Source organism: Somniosus microcephalus, chromosome 13 (assembly GCF_052327205.1).
Source record: "Somniosus microcephalus isolate GS21.2 chromosome 13, FLI_Smic_1.0, whole genome shotgun sequence".
In the NCBI taxonomy this organism is placed as follows: domain Eukaryota; kingdom Metazoa; phylum Chordata; class Chondrichthyes; order Squaliformes; family Somniosidae; genus Somniosus; species Somniosus microcephalus.
In genome coordinates this window covers 138954605-138976210 of record NC_140999.1, presented here as the reverse complement: position 1 = coordinate 138976210, position 21606 = coordinate 138954605, and the positions used below count along the sequence as shown (strand labels likewise).

General features: G+C 44.7%; 1 protein-coding gene across 1 annotated transcript in view; it reads right to left on the bottom strand.

The window, feature by feature from the left end:
* Positions 1–20407, bottom strand: part of zfp64 (zinc finger protein 64 homolog (mouse)) — an 88594-nt gene extending 68187 nt beyond the window's left edge. The window contains exon 1 of the mRNA XM_086005299.1: positions 20327–20407. Coding sequence (XP_085861425.1) covers positions 20327–20369 — 43 coding nt within the window. The 5' untranslated portion in view covers positions 20370–20407. The remainder of the gene's footprint in view (positions 1–20326) is intronic.
* Positions 20408–21606: the final 1199 nt, after the last annotated feature.

Below are 21606 nucleotides of genomic sequence, written 5' to 3'. Positions count from 1 at the left end.
CATGGGTGACTTTAATCTACATATAGATTGGGCTAACCAAATTAGTAACAATACTGTGGAGGAGGAATTCCTAGAGTGTATACGGGATGGTTTCCTGGACCAATATGTCGAGGAACTAACTAGAGATCAGGCCATCTTAGATTGGGTATTATGTAATGAGAAAGGAGTAATTAGCAATCTTGTTGTGCGAGGCCCCTTGGGGTGGAGCGATCATAATATGATCGAATTCTTCATTAAGATGGAGAGTGAAGTATTTGACTCGGAGACTAGGGTCCTGAATTTAAATAAAGGCAACTACGATGGTATGAGGCACGAGTTGGGTAGGATGGATTGGGGAACATTACTTAAAGGGTTGACGGTGGATACGCAATGGCAAACATTTAAAGATTGCATGGATGAACTACAGAATTTGTTCATCCCTGTTTGGCATAAAAATAAAACAAAAAGGTAACTCAACCATGGCTAACAAGGGAAATTAGGGATAGCATAAGATCCAAGGAGAGGAAGTATAAATTGGCCAGAAAAAGCAGCAAACCTGAGGATTGGGAGCAGTTTAGGATTCAGCAATGGAGGACAAAGGGATTAATTAAGAGGGGGGAAATAGAGTATGAGAGTAAACTTTCAGGGAACATAAAAACTGACTGTAAAAGCTTCTATAGATATGTGAAGAGAAAAAGATTGGTGAAGTCAAGCGTAGGTCCCTTGCAGTCAGAATCAGGGGAATTTATAATGTCGGTGTTCAGGTGAGTGATGGGTGCATGAGTGCAATGGCTACCGACCATAGAGCACATATACCAGAAACGCTGTTTACGGAGGTCACGGTCCATCATCAAAGACCCTACCCACCCCAGCCACAGTCTGTTCGCCCTCCTGCCATCTGGGAGACGCTACAGATGCATTCGCACCTGTACGACCAGATTTCGGAACAGCTTCTTTCCCAGGGCTGTCATCCTACTGAACTCCACAAATAAACTCTAAAGCCTGCACATCTGCCAATGCACTTTATTATGGTTATGTTTATGTTAATGTATTACAAGCCAAATGTATGTTGAATATTTAAATGTCTTAATCTAAATGTACACTCTCGGGAGCCGCAAGCCTACATTTTGTTGTACTGCACTTGTGCACTAACAATGACAATAAAAGTTGATTTGATTTGAAGTGTGCTTGGTGTGTCTAAAGTGTGTAAAGAAGTTTAAATTACCTGTACTTACCTTAACAGCCTTTCTTCCTCTAGGCGTCGGGAGTCCATCACTCAGCCGGCACTGAAAGCTGAATGGCCGCGAACTGTCAAAAGTGACAGCCTTCAGCTTTCAGTGCCGATGAGAGTTCTAACTGAGTCTGCGTAGAAGGACTCAGGTTAGAAGTCAGACTGTCAGTGTTTGACAGCTTCAAACAGCTGTGAAACACTGATATTTCATCTGTCAGCACCTCTTGACAGATGAAATTTCCATCTGTGACGTCACCTGTTGCCGGGTGGCTCTTAATTGGCCTGCTGAGCCCGCTGGGCGGGCTCAACAAGGTCAATCAAGGGAAACTCACGTGGATTGGCCGGATGTCGATGGAGACGGGACTAAAACCCGAAAGTTGTAGTCCCGCCTCCTTCCCGACTGCTGAATGAAAATCCAGCCCATAGGGTCTAATGAGAGGGAGGAACTGAATGAAATCAGTATTTGTAGGGAAATGGTGTTAGGGAAATTAACGGGGTTGAAGGCCGATAAATCCCCAGGGCCTGATAACCTACATCCTAGGGTAATTAAGGAAGTGGCCCTAGAAATAGTAGATGCATTGTTGGTCATCTTCCAAAATTCTATAGACTCTGGAACAGTTCCCATGGATTGGAGGGTAGCTGATGTTACCCCACTATTCAAAAAAGGCGGTAGAGAAAACAGGGAATTATAGACCAGTAAGCCTGACATCGGTAGTGGGGGAAATGCTAGAGTCCAGAGCACTTGGAAAACAGTGACAGGATCGGACAGTCAACATGGTTTTACAAAAGGTAAATCGTGCTTGTCTAATCTACTGGAATTTTTTGAGGATGTAACTGGTAGAATAGATAAGGGAGAACCAGTGGATGTCGTGTATTTGGACTTTCAGAAGGCTTTCGGTAAGGTCCTGCATAAGAGATTAGCATGTAAAGTTAAAGCATAAGGGATTGGGGACAAGGTACTTACTTGGATAGAGAACTGGTTGGCAGACAGGAAGCAAAGAGTTGGAATAAACGGGTCTTTTTCCGAGTGGCAGGCAGTGACTAGTGGGGTACCGCAGGGATCGGTGCTAGGATCCCAGCTATTCACAATATATATAAATGATATAGACGAGGGAACTAGATGTAATATCTCCAAGTTTGCAGACGACACAAAGCTGGGTGGGCGTGTGTGCTGTGAGGAGGATGCGGAGAAACTCCAGTATGATTTGGACAGGTTGGGTGATTGGGCAGATGTATGGCAGATGCAATATAATGTGGATAAATGTGAGGTTATCCACTTTGGTGGAAAAAACAGGAAGGCAGATTATTATCTGAACAGCAATAGATTGGGAGAAAGGGAAGTGCAACGAGACCTGGGTGTCCTTGTGCACAAGTCGCTGAAGGTAAGCATGCAGGTGCAGCAGGCGGTTAAGGCAAATGGTATGTTGGCCTTCATAGCGAGAGGATTCGAGTACAGGAACAAAGATGTCTTGCTGCAGTTGTACAGGGCCTTGGTGAGACCACACCTTGAGTATTGTGTGCAGTTTTGGTCGCCTTATCTGAGGAAGGATGTTCTTGCCATGGAGGGAGTGCAGCGAAGATTCACCAGACTGATACCTGGGATGGCAGGAATGACGTATGAAGAGAGATTGGATTGATTGGGCTTATATTCGCTGGAGTTTAGAAGAATGAGAGGGGATCTCATTGAAACTTATAAAATTCTAACAGGACTAGACAGGCTAGATGCAGGAAGGATGTTCCCGATGGCGGGGGAGTCCAGAACCAGGGGTCACAGTCTAAAGATAAGGGGTAAGCCATTTCGGACAGAGATGAGGAGGAATTTCTTCACCCAGAGTGGTGAACCTATGGAATTCTTTACCACAGAAGGCAGTTGAGGCCAATTCATTATATATATTCAAGAAGGAGTTAGATATATTTCTTAAGGCTAAAGGGATCAAGGGATATGGGGAGAAGGCAGGGACAGGGTACTGAATTTGGATGATCGGCCATGATCTCTTTGGATGGTGGAGCAGGCTCGAGGGACCAAATGGCCTACTCCTGCTCCTATCTTCTATGTTTCTCCTTAAAAGATCTGTGACCGACCCGCCTCCTCAGAACAGATTGGTCACCCACCCCGCTGACCTGCCTCCATTAAAACCGGAAGTGGGCGAGTTGGAGTCAGATTTGAAATTTTAAAACATTATTACCATCCCACTCACCCCGAACCCACCTGTCCTTGGGGGGGGGGGGGGGGGGGGGGGTTAAAATTCACCCCACTGGGTCTGGAGGTGACAAAGGTATGGAAGAGGGTTTCAGTGGCAGATGGAATAAGGTAGAGGCAGAGACCAGAGCCATTAGCGGTGGATCTATGTGATGCAGATAATTTGGGGATGGAAGCTCAGCCTGGGGTTGAACAGGATGCCACGGTTACGAGCATTCTTGTTCAGCTCCAGGCAGCAACAACGGAAGGGGGTGAAGCCAGTGGCGAGGGTACTGAATTTGTAGCAGTGACCAAAGACAATGGCTTTGGGCTCTCCAGCTCAATCAGTACAGACCAGGGATTAACCCTAGAATCTTCATGCTGTATAAATAAGTACAAACCGAGTAGTGCATTTATTTAGTATATTGAGTGAGTTCAGGCATCAACTTTTAAAATAAATCTTCAGAATGTCCTTTTTTCATTATTACAATTATTTCATTGCATCAGCAGTCATGTTATAGTACATCTCTACAAACACTTGATAAAATGATGTCCCCAGCAATTTACAAAAAATGTGCTAACTCATTAAGGTCAAATAGATTTAAACTTCTGGACTACCGCTACAAACGTATCACAGGAAGTTCAAAGGGAAAAAGCTGCTCAGTGGAGTGTTTTGTATATTATTTTGGAACTGCAGCTTGCACATATTAGAGCGCTGGGTTACATTACATTGAGTTGCATGGGCCCCGATGTACCTGGGGGGGGGGGGGGGGGAGGCAGAATTTCAGACGGGTTTCCCCGCATGCTGTGGAGTTTTAACTCCAAAGCGTACGGTTTTTTTTAAACGACAGGATCCCTGTCAGCCTGATTGACAAGCTTGGCTTCCAGTCACGCGAGGAGCACTCCAGAACAAGCCGCAGCCCCAGGTGAGGAGCCTGCAGCTGCTACTGGGAGTGTGGGGGGCCGAAGCCCCAATCCCGTGCCGGTGAGGGGGAGGTGGTCAACCCCGGGGAGAGGTTCAATCCAAGGAAAGAAGGTAAGATTGGGGGGCCGGGGGAGGGGGTGGGGGGGTGGGGGAAGCACTCCTGCTCCTCCTGGCCCACTAGCAGTGCTGTAAGGGCACTTACCTTCTCCCCAACGTTGCCCTATCCTCCCTTCAGCCGCCTGGTTTCCAGAGGCCTGGGAAACTCGGCTGGCCAGGTTTAAACCTGGAAAACATCCGACCCCAGCCCACCCGTCTTTGGGGTTAAAATTCCCCCTTCCCCAGAGTCTACAGCACAGAAACAGGCTATTCGACCCAACTGTTATTTGCCACCCTTTATGCTCCACACAAGCCTCCTCCCACCCCTCTTTATCTAACCCTATCAGCATATCCTTCTATTCCTTTCTCACTCAAGTGCTTATCTAGCTTCCCCTTAAATGCATCCATGCTATTCGCCTCAACTACTCCTTGTGGTAGCGAGTTTCACATTCTTACCACTCTCTGGGTAAAGAAGTTTTTCCTGAATTCCCTATTGGATTTATTAGTGACTATCTTATATTTAAGACCTCTAGTTTTGGACTCCCCACAAGTGGAAACATTTTCTCCACGTCTACCCTATCAAGTCCTTTCATAATCTTGAAGACCTCCATCAGGTCACCCCTCAGTCTTCGCTTTTCTAGAGAAAAGAGCCCCAGCCTGTACTCCCTTTCCTGATAAATATATCCTCTCAGTTCTGGTATCACCCTGTGAATCTTTTTTGCACCTTCTCCAGTGCCTATATATCATTTTAGGCAGGATCTCAAGTATACCAAGTATTGGCTATTTCAGTGATTGATCCATTGAAATTAAAATCAGAGCTGCAGGTTGCTTCAACATTTCAATCCAACAAATTTTCTCAACCTTGAACTGGCAAAACATTGAAAATCAATTTGCGAGAATTAAATTAAATCCTTAGGATTAAAACTGTTAATATATTAAAAATCTTACGTATGATGCGTACTTCTTTTAAGTGTCAAACTTACTTCTTGTAACACTTTTTCCACAACACTTTGTGATAACACCCCCATTGTTATAAAACCGTATCTTCCAACTCAGGGTGAGCAACATCCTGAGAGATGCTAGTGAAATTCTCTCACATAGGAGTTAAGTTCCACGTAAAAAACACAACCGTTTTATTTCCATTTTTTCACAAGCAAACTCTCTTGCGTGTATGCATATTGCACTTGAACTTCAGTTTAATGTACAGATATAACGGCTTTCAGTATTTCTCCTTTTCCCTCCATCTTCTGTCTGTGATACTCAAGAGCTACTGAACAGCCTCAGCTCCCCAATCTTCCTCCAAATACACCCGATCTGAACCCTGAGGAAGTAGTGTCCAGACTTTTGCCCTCTTTGTGAATCGCATATGTACGTACCATGGAAACTTGGGACCACGTAAAAAATTTAAGTCAATTATCCCATTAATTTGCATATCTCTCAAGTTACATGGGAACGTAGGCAAGCACAGGACCCGAATAAACTGTAGCCCATCTGGCTGGTGCCGAAAACAAATACTTTCCTAACACCCACTTCTTCAAATATTTATCCAGTTCTCCCAGTCATGCTTCCACACTAACTGTCTCCACAGGCAGTCCATCTCCTATATTCACCAACTTGAGTGTTAATTCAGACTCTGTGTAAAGCAATTCAATCTGAATAGTCTGTGCAAGTGCAACTTCTCTCTTCAGCCTCAGCCTGTGTCCCCAGCAATCTCAGACATCTTATTGGGATTCAATTTATACATTCCCTTAAGGATCCTGAACATTTGAGTACAATAGAATAATATCTCCCCTGAGCCTCCTCTTCTTTACAGTAAACAATCCCAGAGCATTCAATCTCTCCTCATAGCTCAGACCGCCCCAAGATAGGTATCACTTCGGTTACTCCTCTCTGTGCTATGTCCGAATAAACACTCAAATTGTTGTGGTAATAATATTCCATTAAAAAATAACAAAGGAAATACAAGACAGACTGTGGATTGTACTTGCTACAATGTGGTTACTCCCATCAGAGGACCACCTAGTGTTCAATTAACAATATGCAAGTACTATACATATTCTGCACCGCCTCCAATGCCTGGATATCTTTACGGCAATCAGAAATGTATGCAGTACTGAAGGTGTGGCCAGACCAGTGCCTTGTGTGGATTTGTTATTACCCTTCTGGGATTTATGCTCTATACCTCTGGCTATACATCCCAAGTTATAGTTAGCTTTCCTTACTGCAGCTGCACACTGCGCTGTTGGTTTCAGTGAGCCAATTAAGTGCTTTTTTGAAGTGTAGTCACTGTCGTAATGTGGGAAACATTGATATCCACTGTAAACAACAATGGCCCTAGCATATTGACGCAGCTCCGTTCATAACCACCCTTTCGTTTTCTTCTGTTTGGCCAATTATCAATCTATCTCAGAAGCTTGCCTCCTGTTCATGCCTTTCCACCTGTGGACTAATTGCTTGTTTTTTTAAAATTCATTCATGGTAAGTGGGTGACACTGGCATGGTCAGCATTTATTGCCCATCCCTAATTGCCCTTGAGAAGGTGGTGGTGAGCCGCCGCCTTGAACTGCTGCAGTCCATTCTTCTTTGTAGCGGTTTGGTATAACCGAGTGGCTTGCTGGGCTATTTCAGAGGGCAATTAAGAGTCAACCACATTGCTGTGAGTCTGGAGTCACATATAGTCCAGACCAGGTAAGGACGGCAGATTTCCTTCCCTAAAAGAACATTAGTGAACCAGATGGGTTTTTACAGCAATCCGACAGTTTACATGGTCACCAATACTGATACTAGCTTTTTATTCCAGATTTATTTAATTAACTGAATTTAAATTCCCCAGCTGCCGTGGTGGGATTTGAACTCATGTCTCCAGTTCATTATTCCAGGCCTCTAGATTATTAGTCCAGTAACATAACCATTATGCTACAATGGTTCAGTATCAAAAGTCTTGCTGAAATCCAAATACATCACATCCACAGGATTCCCACTGTCAACACAGTCCATTATTTCTTTGAATGGGTCCAAGTAAATTAGTTAGAAAAGACCCCTCTCATAAGTCCAGGATGATGTTAAACTGACAGATCTTAGTGTTCTGAGTTACGATTTGTCCATCAGTGAGGCTCTAACAGCCTTTCCAAACCTCCAGCTCCACAAAATTCAAGTATATTCAAATAAGAAGTATAACCACAATAGGATTGAGTTGTTTGAGCTTCAAGGGTTAGATTGTCAGGGTGCAGGGTGGCTTTTGGTCCAAATGTCACAGTTTAGATACCCATGCAGTAGAACGTAGCAAAATTATATTTGAAAATAAATCGAAAAAGAATGAGTTGTGACATTCTCACCACTATTCTCACATATATTCTCAGAAAATATGGTAATGATTAATAGCCATTGTGTTTAAATTGCTGATTTTGTCATTGCTTCACCGCTCTGTCATTTGTTGTGTAGTTTATATAACAATAATACAGAAGCAAGACAACTCTAATGTTTCACAGTAAGTATGCACACAAAACTCCTTGTAGCTATTACCCAGTGCAGCACTAAACCAAACAGGCCAGAAGTCACAAGTTTGATTCGCAGTCCATCCTGACTCAACTCAGTGGGCTCAGTGCCTCTGGACTCCTGCAGTGGGGGGTGGGAGATATGACCCAAGGTTCCCGGTCTTGATCGCTATCTGGTCAACCCTTCTGGGTTGGTGGACTTTGGGGAAGAACAAGATCGTAATAACAACAGAAAATGCTGGAAAAACTCAGCAGGCCAGGCAACATCCATGGAGAGAGAAATAGAGTCAATGTTTCGGGTCGAAACCCTTCTACAGAACTGAGAGAAAAGGCAGGAAATGAAACAAAAGGCAGTTTGGGGGGCTGGGAAATGGGGGAGGGAATGAAAGAAGAGACATTAAGAGATATTCAAGGTGAGACGAGATAGTAATAGGACAGGTAAAGAAACAGACAATGGCTCTAGATGAAGTGTGAAATGCGCTGGCAGAGTGAGAGACAGCTGCCATGTGGGACAGAGAGAGAGAAAAAAGGAAAAGTCACAAACCAAAAGTGTGGATAAAAAATATAAAAATATAATAGGGGCCGAGGTTATAATCTGAAGTTGTTGAACTCAATATCGAGTCTGGAAGGCTGTAAAGTGCCTAATCGGAAGATGAGGTGCTGTTCCTCGAGTTTACGGTGAGCTTCCGTGGAACAATGCAAGAGGCCGCAGACGGTGAGGTCTGAGTGGGAATGGAACGGTGAATTGAAATGACAGGCGACCGGAAGCTCGGGGTCACCCTTACGGACTGAACGGAGCTGTTCCGCAAAGCGGTCACCCAATCTGCGTTTGGTCTCCCCAATGTAGAGGAGACCACATCGTGAGCAGCGAATACAGTATACTAGGTTGCAAGAAGTACAAGTAAATCACTGTTTCACCTGGAAGGGCCCTGGACAGTGGGAAGGGGGGAGGTATATGGGCAGGTGTTGCATCTCCTGCGCTTGCATGGGAAGGTGCCGGGCAAAGGGGAGGGGGTGCTGGGGGGTGATAGAGGAGTGGACTAGGGTGTCGCGGAGGGAGCGGTCCCTACGGAATGCTGAAAGGGGAGGGGAAGATGCATTTGGTGGTGGGATCACGTCGGAGGTGGCGGAAGATGATCCGTTGAATGTGGAGGCTGGTAGGGTGAAAGGCGAGGACAAGGGGAACCCTATCGTGGTTCCGGGAGGGAGGGGCAGGGGTGAGGGCTGAAGTGCGGGAGATAGAACGGACCCAGTCGAGGGCTGTGTCAACCACAGTATTATGTCCGTGTATAATTGAGACACGGACTACAGGAGTTGATTATAACAAGTCTTTACTGAATGGAGACAACCTGGAAACTGAAACTACAGAAGCCTGCTAGGGCATTTTATACAGGGGTGGTCACTGCCGGTACTGCAGTCTGAGACCAGTTATTCCCTTAAAGGTACATACACAACAATTCCTCCCCTTTTAGATAAACAGTACATAACATTCATTTAACAACTAAATAATAACTAATTACAATTACAATTACGGTTGCTAGATACATTGGTTGAAGTTAAGCAATTATAAGTTCAGTCTTTGAGGAGGCTTCCTGATTCTGTCTGGATAACGCCTCTTTGGGATATCAGGTTCTTCTGGCAAGGTTGAGTCGGGATCAATGTCGTTGTTTGGTTCGTCTGCTTCCAATATCACCGATTCTGCGGTAGATGCAATTGGTACTTCGGTTTCATCGCCAGGTGCATCAGATCGTGGTGTGGAGTTGCCGTTTTCCAGTGACTCTAGAATCTGGTCAGCATGGCGTCTTACAATGCTCTCTCCAACGTCCACGGTATACATTAGAGGTCCTTGCCGTGTACAGATCGTTCCTGGCTGCCATTTCTCTGTGCGGTAGTCCCGGGCCAAAACTGGTCGACCTATCTTAAAACTCCTGGTCGGCCTTTCATTCATATTCTGAAACTGCCTGTTCTCCACATCTCTTCTGACGTTTGGCTTAACCAAATCCAAGCGGCATCGTACTCTTCGATTGAAAAACATCATGGCTGGAGTTTGGTTGGTAACCGCATGTGTCGCATTCGGTAGGCAAACAAGAAGTTATCCACCTTGTGTTGTAGGGGTATATCTTCATTACACATTGCCTTGATAGCCTTCTTGAATGTTTGAACAAACCTCTCGGCCAATCCATTAGTGGCTGGATGATATGGGGCGGATGTGTAATGCTTAACACCATTGTTCTTTAAGAACCTCCGGAACTCTTCAGACACAAACTGTGGTCCATTGTCAGAGCAAATCTGTTCAGGCAGCCCATTCCTGGCGAATATGGTTCGTAAGACTGTGATAGTTTTTTCTGTGGTGGTTGAGGACATTTTTATTACCTCTGGCCACTTTGAATGTGCATCCACCGCAATTAAAAACATCGAGTCCATAAAGGGACCAGCAAAATCAATGTGCACCCTTTGTCATGGAGATGAGGGCCACTCCCATGGATGTAGAGGGGCTTGTGGTGGGGCGTTTTGGACCTTCTGGCATCCTGTACAGCTCTTGGTCATCTCTTCGATTTCTCTATCGATTCCCGGCCACCACACAAACGCTCTGGCTAAGTTCTTCATTTTTACCCCTCCCAGATGACCCTCATGAAGCTCATTGAGCACTCTATCCTTCAATTTGGGTGGAATTACTACTCTGGATCCACACATCAAGGTTCCTCTGCACACTGACAGCTGTTCTCTTCTCGGCGAGAATGCTGGCAGCAGTGGTTCGCCATGTGCTGGCCATCCCTTCACCGTTAAATCATAGACCCAGGAGTGTGTCGGGTCATTTCGTGTTTCCTTTTCTATGTTTGCATTCGTCACAGGGAGACATTCGACTATAGTCGAGTGGAATAACTCCACTGGATCCACTGCCAGTTCTTCTTCCACTGTCGGCAACGGTAGGCGCGACAATCCATCAGCATTCCCATGCTGTTTAGTTCCTTTGTACTCGATGTCATATTGGTGTGCCCCTAGGAAAAGGGACCAAATGGAGACGAGAGGTTGATGATCAGTTAGTAGAGTAAATTTCTGACCGTGCAGGTAGTGATTCAACTTCTTCACCCCCCACACCAGGCTGAGGGCCTCTCTGTCAATCTGGGCGTAGTTACGCTCGGTTGAAGTTAACGAGCGTGGCGCAAAAGTTATCGGCCTCTCTGAACCATCAAGGAATTTATGTGACAGTACCGCCCCAATGCCGTAGGGAGACGCATCACACGCCAGTCTTATCGGTAGTGATGGGTTGTAGTGAGCCAATACTTCTCTTGAAGTGATTAGGTCCTTACTCTTCTGAAAGGCCCGCTTACATTCATCGCTCCATTTCCAAGCTACTCCCGTTCATAGTAGGGCATTCAGTGGATGGAGAATTGTGGACAAATTCGGCAAAAACTTATGCTAGTAATTCACCAATCCGAGGAATGACCTCAGTTGCGACACATTTTCAGGCGCTGGAGCCTTAACCACCGCTTCAATTTTGTCAGGGGACTTATGCAACCCCTCTTCATCAATCACGTGGCCACAATACGATATCTGTTTCTTAAAAAACTCGCACTTGGGGCGATTGGCTCGTAGCCCATGTTCACGTAGTCTAGTGAGTACCTGCTCTAGGTTGGCAAGGTGTTCACTGTCATCTTCACCTGTCACTAGGATGTCGTCCAAGTAACACTGAGTCCCCGGAATCCCTTGCAGGACTTGTTCCATCGCTCTTTGCCATATCGCCGGAGCTGATGCTACTCCGAATACCAGTCGATTATACTGGTAAAGACCTTTGTGAGTGTTTATCGTGAGATACTTCCTAGAGGATTCTTCAACCTCCATCTGCAAATATGCTTGTGCTAGGTCAATTTTTGTAAAACGCTTCCCTCTAGATAGTGAGGCGAAGATATCTTCTATCCTTGGAAGAGGATATTGTACTGTGTGAAGGACTGGGTTCACCGTCACCTTGAAGTCCCCACAGATGCAAACCTTCCTTGGCTCCTCAGACTTATTGTTTAACGTTTTCTTCATGACAGGAACGATGGGTGTCGCCCATTCGCTCCAGTCTATCTTAGATAACACGCCTGCATTCTCCAGATTCTCCAGCTCTGCCTCGACGGCTGGGCGAATTGCATATGGTACCAGTCTTGCTTTGAAAAACTTGGGAATTGCATTCTCCTCTATTTTTATTGAGGCGGTTACGCCTTTAAGAGTGCCCAGTTCTTGTTGAAATACCTCTTTGGCGTCAGCTAAGATTGTTGACAATCGTCCAGGGGTGACGTTGTCATCCTTTTTACCAGCCACCGTCAGTGCCTGAATGGAGTGCCAGTCTAAACTTATCTTTCTGATCCATTCACATCCCAATAACGGTGGTCCACCATCTTGCAGAATGTAGAGATACAATTTCCATATTTTCTTGCCGTTGTATTCGACAGGCACCCTTATTTTTTCCTCTGGGGTATACTTTTTGCCCCGTATACGTCAAGACAATGGATGTCTCTCTCAAGGGTATGTGTGAGAATAGCCGCTCGTAGTCTCGTCGATTCATGACGGTTAGAGCTGATCCTGTATCCAATTCCATTTTGACTTGGGACCCTGCTATCGTGAGGGTGACCCAAATGGTTCGGTGATCCTCTTTTGCGATTACATTGTGAAGTTTGAGACAGCTTAGTCTCTTGTTCCCAGATTCACTATCGCTCATCTGGTCTTCGGAACTACTGTCCGTCATCTTTTGTACTTTCCGGTACGGTACCTTAGTAGCCTTTTGGTTGTCGTTGGTCTTCTTCCCAGACCTGCAAACTTGAGCAATGTGTCCCATCTTTCCGCATTGCCTGCATATTTTGTCCTTGGACCAGCAGTCCTTCTGGTCATGGTTTGTTCTGCCGCAGCGATAACATTTTGCAAATCCCCGTGTCATTTCGTGGGTGCCGTATTCCTGTGGCTTTTGTTGTATTTCCACAGCTCCCCTTGCTGCTGCTTCGTACGATACTGCCACGCTGAAAGCCTTATCTAGCGTCAGCTCTTTCTCTGAGAGTAACCTCTTCTGGGTTCCATCACTCAGGAGTCCACAGACAAATTTGTCCCGTAAGGTATCTGCCAGTCCTGCTCCGAACTGGCAGTGCTTTGATAGCTTGCGTAGTTCCATAAGGTAAACAGCATTGCTCTCATTTTTATGCTGATTTCTCCTGTGGAATTTAAACCTTTCTGCTATCAGCAGCGGTGTAGGATTTAGGTGTTCCTGTAGGATAGCAACAATTTCGTTAAAGCTCTTCGCCTTCGGTTTGGCTGGAGTAATCAGGTCCCGCAATAGGCCGTACGTTCTTGCACCCATTAAATTTAGCAATACTGATGCCTTTTTCTCATCGGCTATTTCGTTTGCCTCGCAATATACCTCGACTCTTTCCACATACGTGGTCCAGTCTTCTATTGCATTATCGAAGGCAGTGATGTCGCCAGTCTTTGGCATCTTGAAAATCTAAAATGGCGCCTCCCGCGCTTTGCCTTCGTCCCGATGGATCAAAATGGCGCCTCCCGCGCTTTTCCTTCTACCCCGCCGAGTTAAGATGGCGCCTCCCGCGCTTTCCCGCCGCTGCCAGCGATTATATTTATTTTACTATCCTGTAATGGCGACGCCCTATGGTCTTCGCGCCTCCCCGATCGCTGCTGTCAACGCCGCTCTCCGCGGTATTTTTATTTTTCTATCGCGCTTCAATATTTGCTCCGTTAATTGAAGAACCGTTCCCGTCGTGGAGCGGACCCTCTGGGACGCTTCCCTCCCTCTTCTTGGGTCCGAACGCTGCCCGGCATCGAAGCACCGGCCGCGCCCTGTGTACTCCACCCTCTCTCTCTCTCTCTTTGCTTCCCGACTCGCTGCCCGGCCCCGTTGCAGAGCTACCCGATCGAGCTCTAGCCCGCCGCAGCCCAGGAAGGATCAGTGCACTACCTGCCACCAGCCCGATTAGCTGGGAAACCACAGACTGGAGAACCAAGCCTGGCTCTCAACAGTCTCTCCTGCACTTTTCAATTCGATGATTTGGAGGGCGGTTGCCCACGGTCGACGCCCGTTTCTCGAGTTTCTTTGGATTATTTTTTTTTTCTTTCTTCTGGCTTCGACCTTCAATAACGTCGTCTGAGGTGCTGCCGAGTTGCAGGTAAGTTCGTTTCTTACTCGTCGCCAGTATTATGTCCGTGTATAATTGAGACACGGACTGCAGGAGTTGATTATAACAAGTCTTTACTGAATGGAGACAACCTGGCAACTGAAACTACAGAAGCCTGCTAGGGCCTTTTATACAGGGGTGGTCACTGCCGGTACTGCAGTCTGAGACCAGTTATTCCCTTAAAGGTACATACACAACACACGGTCGAGGGGAATCCTCGGTTGAGGAAAAAGGAAGACATGTCGGAAGCACTGGTGTGGAAGGTGGCATCGTCGGAGCAGATGCGGCGGAGATGGAGAAACTGGGAGAATGGAATAGAGTCCTTACAGGAGGCGGAATGGGAGGAAGTGTAGTCCAGGTAGCTGTGGGAGTCAGTGGGCTTGTAGTGAATGTTGGTCAATAACCTATCCCCAGAGATGGAGACGGAGAAGTCGAGGAAGGGAAGGGAAGAGTCGGAGATGGACCATGTGAAGGTGAGGGAAGGGTGGAAATTGGAGGCAAAGTGAATGAACAAGATCGTGCTCAGCTGCTCAGTCAAATACTCTGCTGATGCTCACTGTCTCGGCCCAGGCATGAAGAATGGCCACTTGGTTAAGGTACTGAAAGGCTGGCAGCCACAGTGGAGCCGTTTCCCTAAAAACTTCACTGCCTTCAGGAAGGGAGGGAAGAACAATATTTTTTTTTAAACTTACACACTGTCCAGACAATTTCTCATCCTTTAAGCACTTTTTACTGTGACCATGTTACTAGTGGAGATCTAAAATAATAAAAAATATATATTCACTAACTGACACTTTGCTATCACAGCAAATGTGAAATGGACTCCACCCTGCATCAAATGTGGCATCTTGTATTTATCTATGGGTTTTTCACTGGCATCACACCATTATTGTGCAAGTACCTGTTTGAACACCAGAGGGAGTCATTAATCTTCCTCAGACATCTCCATGCAACATGGGCTGCAAGCGTGGTTCTAAGAGTCGGAGTGCTGGCATCCCTTTCTGAATTGAAAGATCAATTGTGTGGATGTGTGAAGAAAAATACAGAGGGATTTGGAGCTCTTTCATATCAAAGTACTGCACTGCAAAACTCTTCATACACAAATTACTTCCCTTAAATGCAGTTATATGTGGACAAATACTATGCCAAGAAGTCCATAAACAGCTATGAGACAAGTGACCTGTTTTTTGGTGGTATTGATTAAGGGAAGAATTTGGGGAAGGCCACCGAAAGAAATTGTGGCTCTGATTTAAAGCATGTCACAGGGTCTTTAATGTACACCTAAACCACCAGCACAGCAGATGGGACCTCAGCTTAACATCTCAACTGTATATATCCCAACCCAGAAAACTAGCAAATGTGGATGAACATTTTTTTCAAAAGTTAACAGCTCAAATATTGCACTGAATGTAGATCTTATGAGACATGAAGGCTCATGCAACAGGACACAGGACTGGCATAACTTTAGCTTCAAGTATATACACCCATTTAATCACTTTTATCTCTAGACACGCGAGCTGAAGTATGTACATGTGCATTTGTAGCAGCGGTGGATTTAGAAATGACTAAAAGGAGGATGTGAGCACTGAAGGCATGAGTTTTATTTTCTAGCAGGACTTTAACCCATCTTTTTTTTCTTTTAGATGCTGATCAATCTACAGTGTATTTCAAACATGCTGCCAGAAAATCTACCTATAAAAACAGTAAAATGTGCTATCCAGCAAATAAATTCATCCTCAAAAGAACATAAAATTACACATCTACTAAATCACCGGAAAAAGGGACAGTGAATACGTCAGACTATAGGAATCTCTGAGGTAGATTTTCAATTTGCTGCCTAGGCATAGAACTGGAAATGAAAGTCAGGCAGTTTCTATAACGAGTGGCCAATCTGCAACGCCGGTTTTATGTGAGGCAAGTTGAAAATCTACCTCAGAGATTCCTATAGTCTGATGTTTTCACTGTTCCTTTTACCAGTGATTTGGTGGATTTTTAATTTTGTGTTCTTTTTGAGGATGAATTTATTTGCTGGATAGGTAGATTTACCTGATTAACGAGATGATATATTGAGAACAGCCCATACTAGCCCAATTTGTACATGGTCTTTTGGAAGACAAAAGGCATGGTGGCCCAAGTGGTTTATATGTGGTATGCAATACCATCAGTGCAATTCATCAGCACAAAGTACCGGTGAAAGAGAGGCCATTTAACCCATCTCACTCGACTTTCCATCAAAACCTCCAGTTGCCCCATCATACCATCAAAGTGTCTCTTAAACGATTCCAGAAAATTTACTCCACAATCCAATCCAGTGGGCCATTCAATGTATTAATAGCTTATTTTTGTGAAGAAGTGACTTCCTGACTTGCATTCTAAACTTGTTTTTGTTAGTTTAAAGATGTCAAATTAAAAGGTACACAGTTGGTGTTACAATAATGCCACCTGCTCTTCAGACCAAATTTGTCTTGTTTTTCAATGAAAAGTTAAGAATTTATGTTAAAAACAATAGGTTGTCCGTTTACTTCGGCAGGCGACAAGTCAACAATTCAGAGAAATCTTTAGAGCAGTTTCTTGGATGTTACATGAGGAACTGTCATATGACAATGTACTCATCATATTCAAAGAAACATTACTGCCCAGTGGGCAGGGCAGGGCAGTAATTATAATGAGCTCACAACAACCAATCTCCTGATAGCTCAGTGAGAAGCTAACTGAATGTGCTACTGCACCAACTGGGAAGGTCCCAGGTCCAATCCTATGGTCTATGTTGAGTTAGCTGATACCTTGGGCATTAGAATTGGCCCCAATGTCTTCAAACTTTGGAGCTGACTTCCTGACTTGAATCCTAAACTTGTTTTTGTCAGTTTGTACTCATGTCCCTTTCTCTTGCAGTCAACTTAAAACAGTTCTCAGATTCACCTTTTCTATTTCACTTCGTATCTTGTTTACTTTTAAAAGGTTTTCTCTCATTTGCCTCCTTTCAAAGCTTTAGAGTCTGCAGTTTTCTAACTTTTCCTTATAACTCGGTCCTCAGACAATAGCAATCAGCCTAATGGCCTGTCTGTGTCTTGGATGTTTTGCTCGTGTCTTGACCACCAGACCCAAACGCAGTACTCAAGCTGTTGCCCGACCAGAGCACTACATAGCTTCAGCATAACTGCCTTACACTTACGCTCTACTGGTGTGCCTAAAATTTAAAATTCTCACCCTCAGGATGAAATCCTTTCATGGACTCACCCTCCCTACCTCTAATCTCCTACGAACCCCATGAACTCTCTATTTCTATGACACTTCCAGACCTCTCTCATCCTTTCCCCAACTAGTTCGACACCATTCACTGAGCAAGCGTGTCTCCCCATTTGTCTGCCAATGTGTGACACTTTGTACTTACCTGAATTGAATTTAATCTGCCATAGTTATGCCCACTTGCATATCTGGAGCACATTAGTCATTTCTGTGCTATAGATTTAAAACAAAAGACAGCTAATTGAAAAAGTACAATATGTGAACTGCTAAAGATATTTTCCATTGAGCAAGAAGAGTTTAACAAAGGCAAAAAATAGTTAAATTAGCAGTTGTGGGTATTTTCTACTACTGGTGTTAAGTCCCTTTCTTTACATACATAATTATTGTTTTGGTGGTGTTTCTATGCCAAAAATAAAGGAATATACCAGCAGGAAGGCAGTAGCTGAGTTGTCTAGCCCCAAGACGAAATACAGACGTTCGTAGCCAATATAAATATTTTGTTTAACCTCTACCCCAACTCTCAATACTATGTAATTGCATAGCTTGAATCTCTGCTCACTTAAAATGGTCCTTTTAAAAATAATCAATCAATGTGGAAATAATGTCATTGTTTATCAAAAAATGGAGAATTACATTTTACCTCAATTACTCTCTTCTGCTCACCTACCCAGTAAGCCAGATATTATTACAACCAGTGAAACCAATGAAAGCTTGGGCAGTAGACACAATCCCCACAGCTGATGTTCTTGAGAGCTGGCTTTATGGGACCACTTTCACAGCCGCATATCTTAGAGTCAAAAGTCAATGGGACATCTCATGCAATGTGCATCTGACAGATCAGTTGAAACCAAAACTAATCTCAAATACTGAACTGCAGAATTAGGGTTTAAATTTCAAGGTGGTGACAATGTCTTACTTAATGATTTTTTTTAAATTCGTTCACAGGATGTGGGCGTCGCTGGCAAGGCCGGCAACTATTGCTCATCCCTGATTGCCCTGGAGAAGGTGGTGGTGAGCCACCTTCTTGAACTGCTGCAGTCCATGAGTTCTTTGTAGCGGTTTTGATATAACTGTGTGGCTTGCTAGGCCATTTCAGAGGGCAGTTAAGAGTCAACAACGTTGCTGTGGGTCTGGAGTCATATATAGGTCAGACCAGGTAAGGATGGCAGATTTCCTACCCTAAAGGACATTAGTGAACCAGATAGGTTTTTACGACAATCCGGTAGTTTTATAGTCACCATTACTGATACTAGCTTTATATTCCAGATTTATTTAATTAACTGAATTTAAATTCCCCAGCTGCCATGGTGGGATTTGAACTCACGTCTCCAGGTCATTAGTCCAGGCCTTTGGATTACTAGTCCAGTAGCATAACCACTATGCAACGTTCCCGTTTTGTGGGGGGCAAGTGTTACAAGTTTTTTGAATACATTCTCTTGGGTACAGCAGTGCAGCTCACTCCCATAAGTGGTCCAAGCATCTTACATTCAGGAGTGCGCACATAAGTAACACATCTCCTGCTATTCTCAAAATGAACAGAGGCTACCCTGGCTTAATGGGCTTGGGATGAGACAACTGACCCTCACTGTTTCAGTTCATCTAGCTTTAATACACAATGCAGAATTCAGCAATTTAACCATGAACTTTTGGGAGGTGATTTACTGTCGTTTTCTGAGACATGGTAAATATGTTATAACAAGATATTGGATAGTGATTAGCCTTGGCTCGGGGGGGGGGGGCATTCTAACTCTGAGTCAGGAGGTCATGGGTTCAAGTCCCACTCCAGAGACATGATCACATAATCCAGGCTGACACTTCAGTGTAGTACCAAGAGTGTGCTGCACTGTCGGAGGTGCCGTCTTTCGGATGAGACGTTAAACCAAGGTCCCGTCTGCCTTCTCAGGTGGATGTATAAGCTTCCACAGCACTATTTGAAGGGAGCACTCCTGGTGTCCCAGCCATAATTTACCCCTCAACCAACACTGAAAACATATTATCTGGTCATTTATTTAATTGCTGTTTGTGGGACCTTGTTGTGTGCAAATTGGCTACCTCAGTTCTTACATTACAGTAGTGACTGCACCTCAAAAGTACTTATATGGCTGTAAAGCGCTTTGGGACATCCCGATATCATGAACAGCGCTGCATAAATAAATGCAAGTCTTTCTTTCTTCTTCTTGCAGGAGAAAAATCCAAGCTAAAGTTTCCCATCCAAAGTTTGAAGACATTGGGGCTAATTCTAATGCTCAAACTATCAGCCAACTCAACAGAGACTATAGGATTGGACCTGGGACCTTCCCAGTTGGTGCAGTAGCACACTCAGCAGTACAGCTTCTTTCTGAGCTGTCAGATTGGTTAGTTCACTTGTTGTGAGATTATAAATTACTGACCTACCCTGCCCACTGGGCAGTAATGTTTCTTTGAATATGACGAGTACATTGTCATATGACAGTTCATCATGTAACATCCAAAAAACTGCTCTAAAGATTTCCCTGAATTGTCACCTGCTAAAGTAAATTGACAACCTATTGTTTTCCAACATACATACATTCTTAATTTTACATTGACAAACAGGACAAATTTGGTCTGAAGAGCAGGTGGCATTATTGTGATACCAAATGTGTGCCCTTTAATCTGAAGACTTTAATGCCTCACATTTTAAGTGCTTCCAGTGTATTAGCTGCAAATTACTAACAGGTTACCATTAATTCCAGGGCTTCACTTTTAACTGCAACTTGTATTTTACAAACCTGGAAAGCCTTTCCTTACTCAATTCACATGGTGAATCCTGAGGAGCCCCTGACTTTGTATATCACATAACGCACTGGCAAGCCCTGGAACCTGAGTAGTGAGTCTCCCCGCCTTCTGGATAGCCAGCTTCCCGGGTGCTCCCTACCCAGGTTCCGGGGCTGCCCCGCCGGCTTATGCCGCAGCGCCGCTCTCGGCCCCAGGCCCTCCAGGACCGGCTGCGGCCGCCCCGACCCCTGCATAAAGACTATACAGCGGAATACTCACACGGCACCGGGGCGAAGCTGTCGCTCTGTCCGCCCACGTTCATGGCGGGGCCAGAGGCCCGGCTACTCTCTCTCTCTCTCTCTCCCAACCCCAACACCCCCTCCCCCCAAAAAACAAATATTATTTACAATCAAACGGCTGATAACGAGACCGGGCCGCCACCTCAGCGCGGCGGAAGCGGCTGCGCAGCACTTCCGCCTGGCCTGTGCTTGAAGCTTGAGCCCCAATGTGTAGGCTGAGAAAGTCCAGGGGCAGAGTGGTGGCATTCTGTTCAACCCTTGAGAAATTATGGGGACATCATGTTCTTTGACTATTTTCCCTGCCACCACAACTTTTACTTCTGTTGGGTTTTATCCCAATTCCTATGTTAAATTCATCTCCAAAATATATTTTAATGCATTTCTTGCATAAATATCTCAATTGTAATCCTTTGAACTATATTATTTGCAATTTGCCCAGCATGCAGATGTAAATGTAAAAACAAACGTGAGCTCTCAAATTTCCACAATCCAGACTGCTCCTAACATTGAGGCTATCACACATGACCCTTAAAATGAAGCCTCCTCGCCTGGCTATATGTTCCACCACTTGCCCCGCTCAGACCACCATGGTGGTGGTGTGGCTCTCATCACCAAATCACACCTTGTTCTGTCCCCCTACTCCTCTGGCACTTTCTCCTCCTTTGAGCAACTCACCTTATTCCACCTCACTCATCTCTCAGTTAAAATTCTCGTTCTCTACCGCCCACCCAAGTACCATAAAATTTTTATTGCCGAGACAGTAGATAAACTGGCAGACATTTAAGGAAATATTTCATAACTCTCAGCAAAGGTTTATTCCAGTGAGAAAGAAAGACTCTATGAGAAGGAGGAACCATCCGTGGCTAACTAATGAAGTTAAGGATGGCATCAAATTGAAGGAAAAGGCATACAATTTTGCAGAGGTTAGTGGTAGGCCAGAGCATTGGGAAATTTTTAGAAACTAGCAAAGGATGACTAAAGAAAAAACAAAGAGGGAGAAGATAGATTATGAGAGTAAACTAGCAAAAAATATAAAAACAGGCAGTAAGAGCTTCTACAGGCATAAAACAAGGAAGAGAGTAGCTAAAGTAAACATTGGTCCCTTAGGGGATGAGACTGGGGAATTAATAATGGGAAACAGGGAAATGGCAGAGACTTTGAACAAATATTTTGTATCGGTCTTCACGGTAGAAGACACTAAAAGCATCCCAATAATAATTGATAATCAAGGGGCTATAGGGAGGGAGGAACTTAAAACAA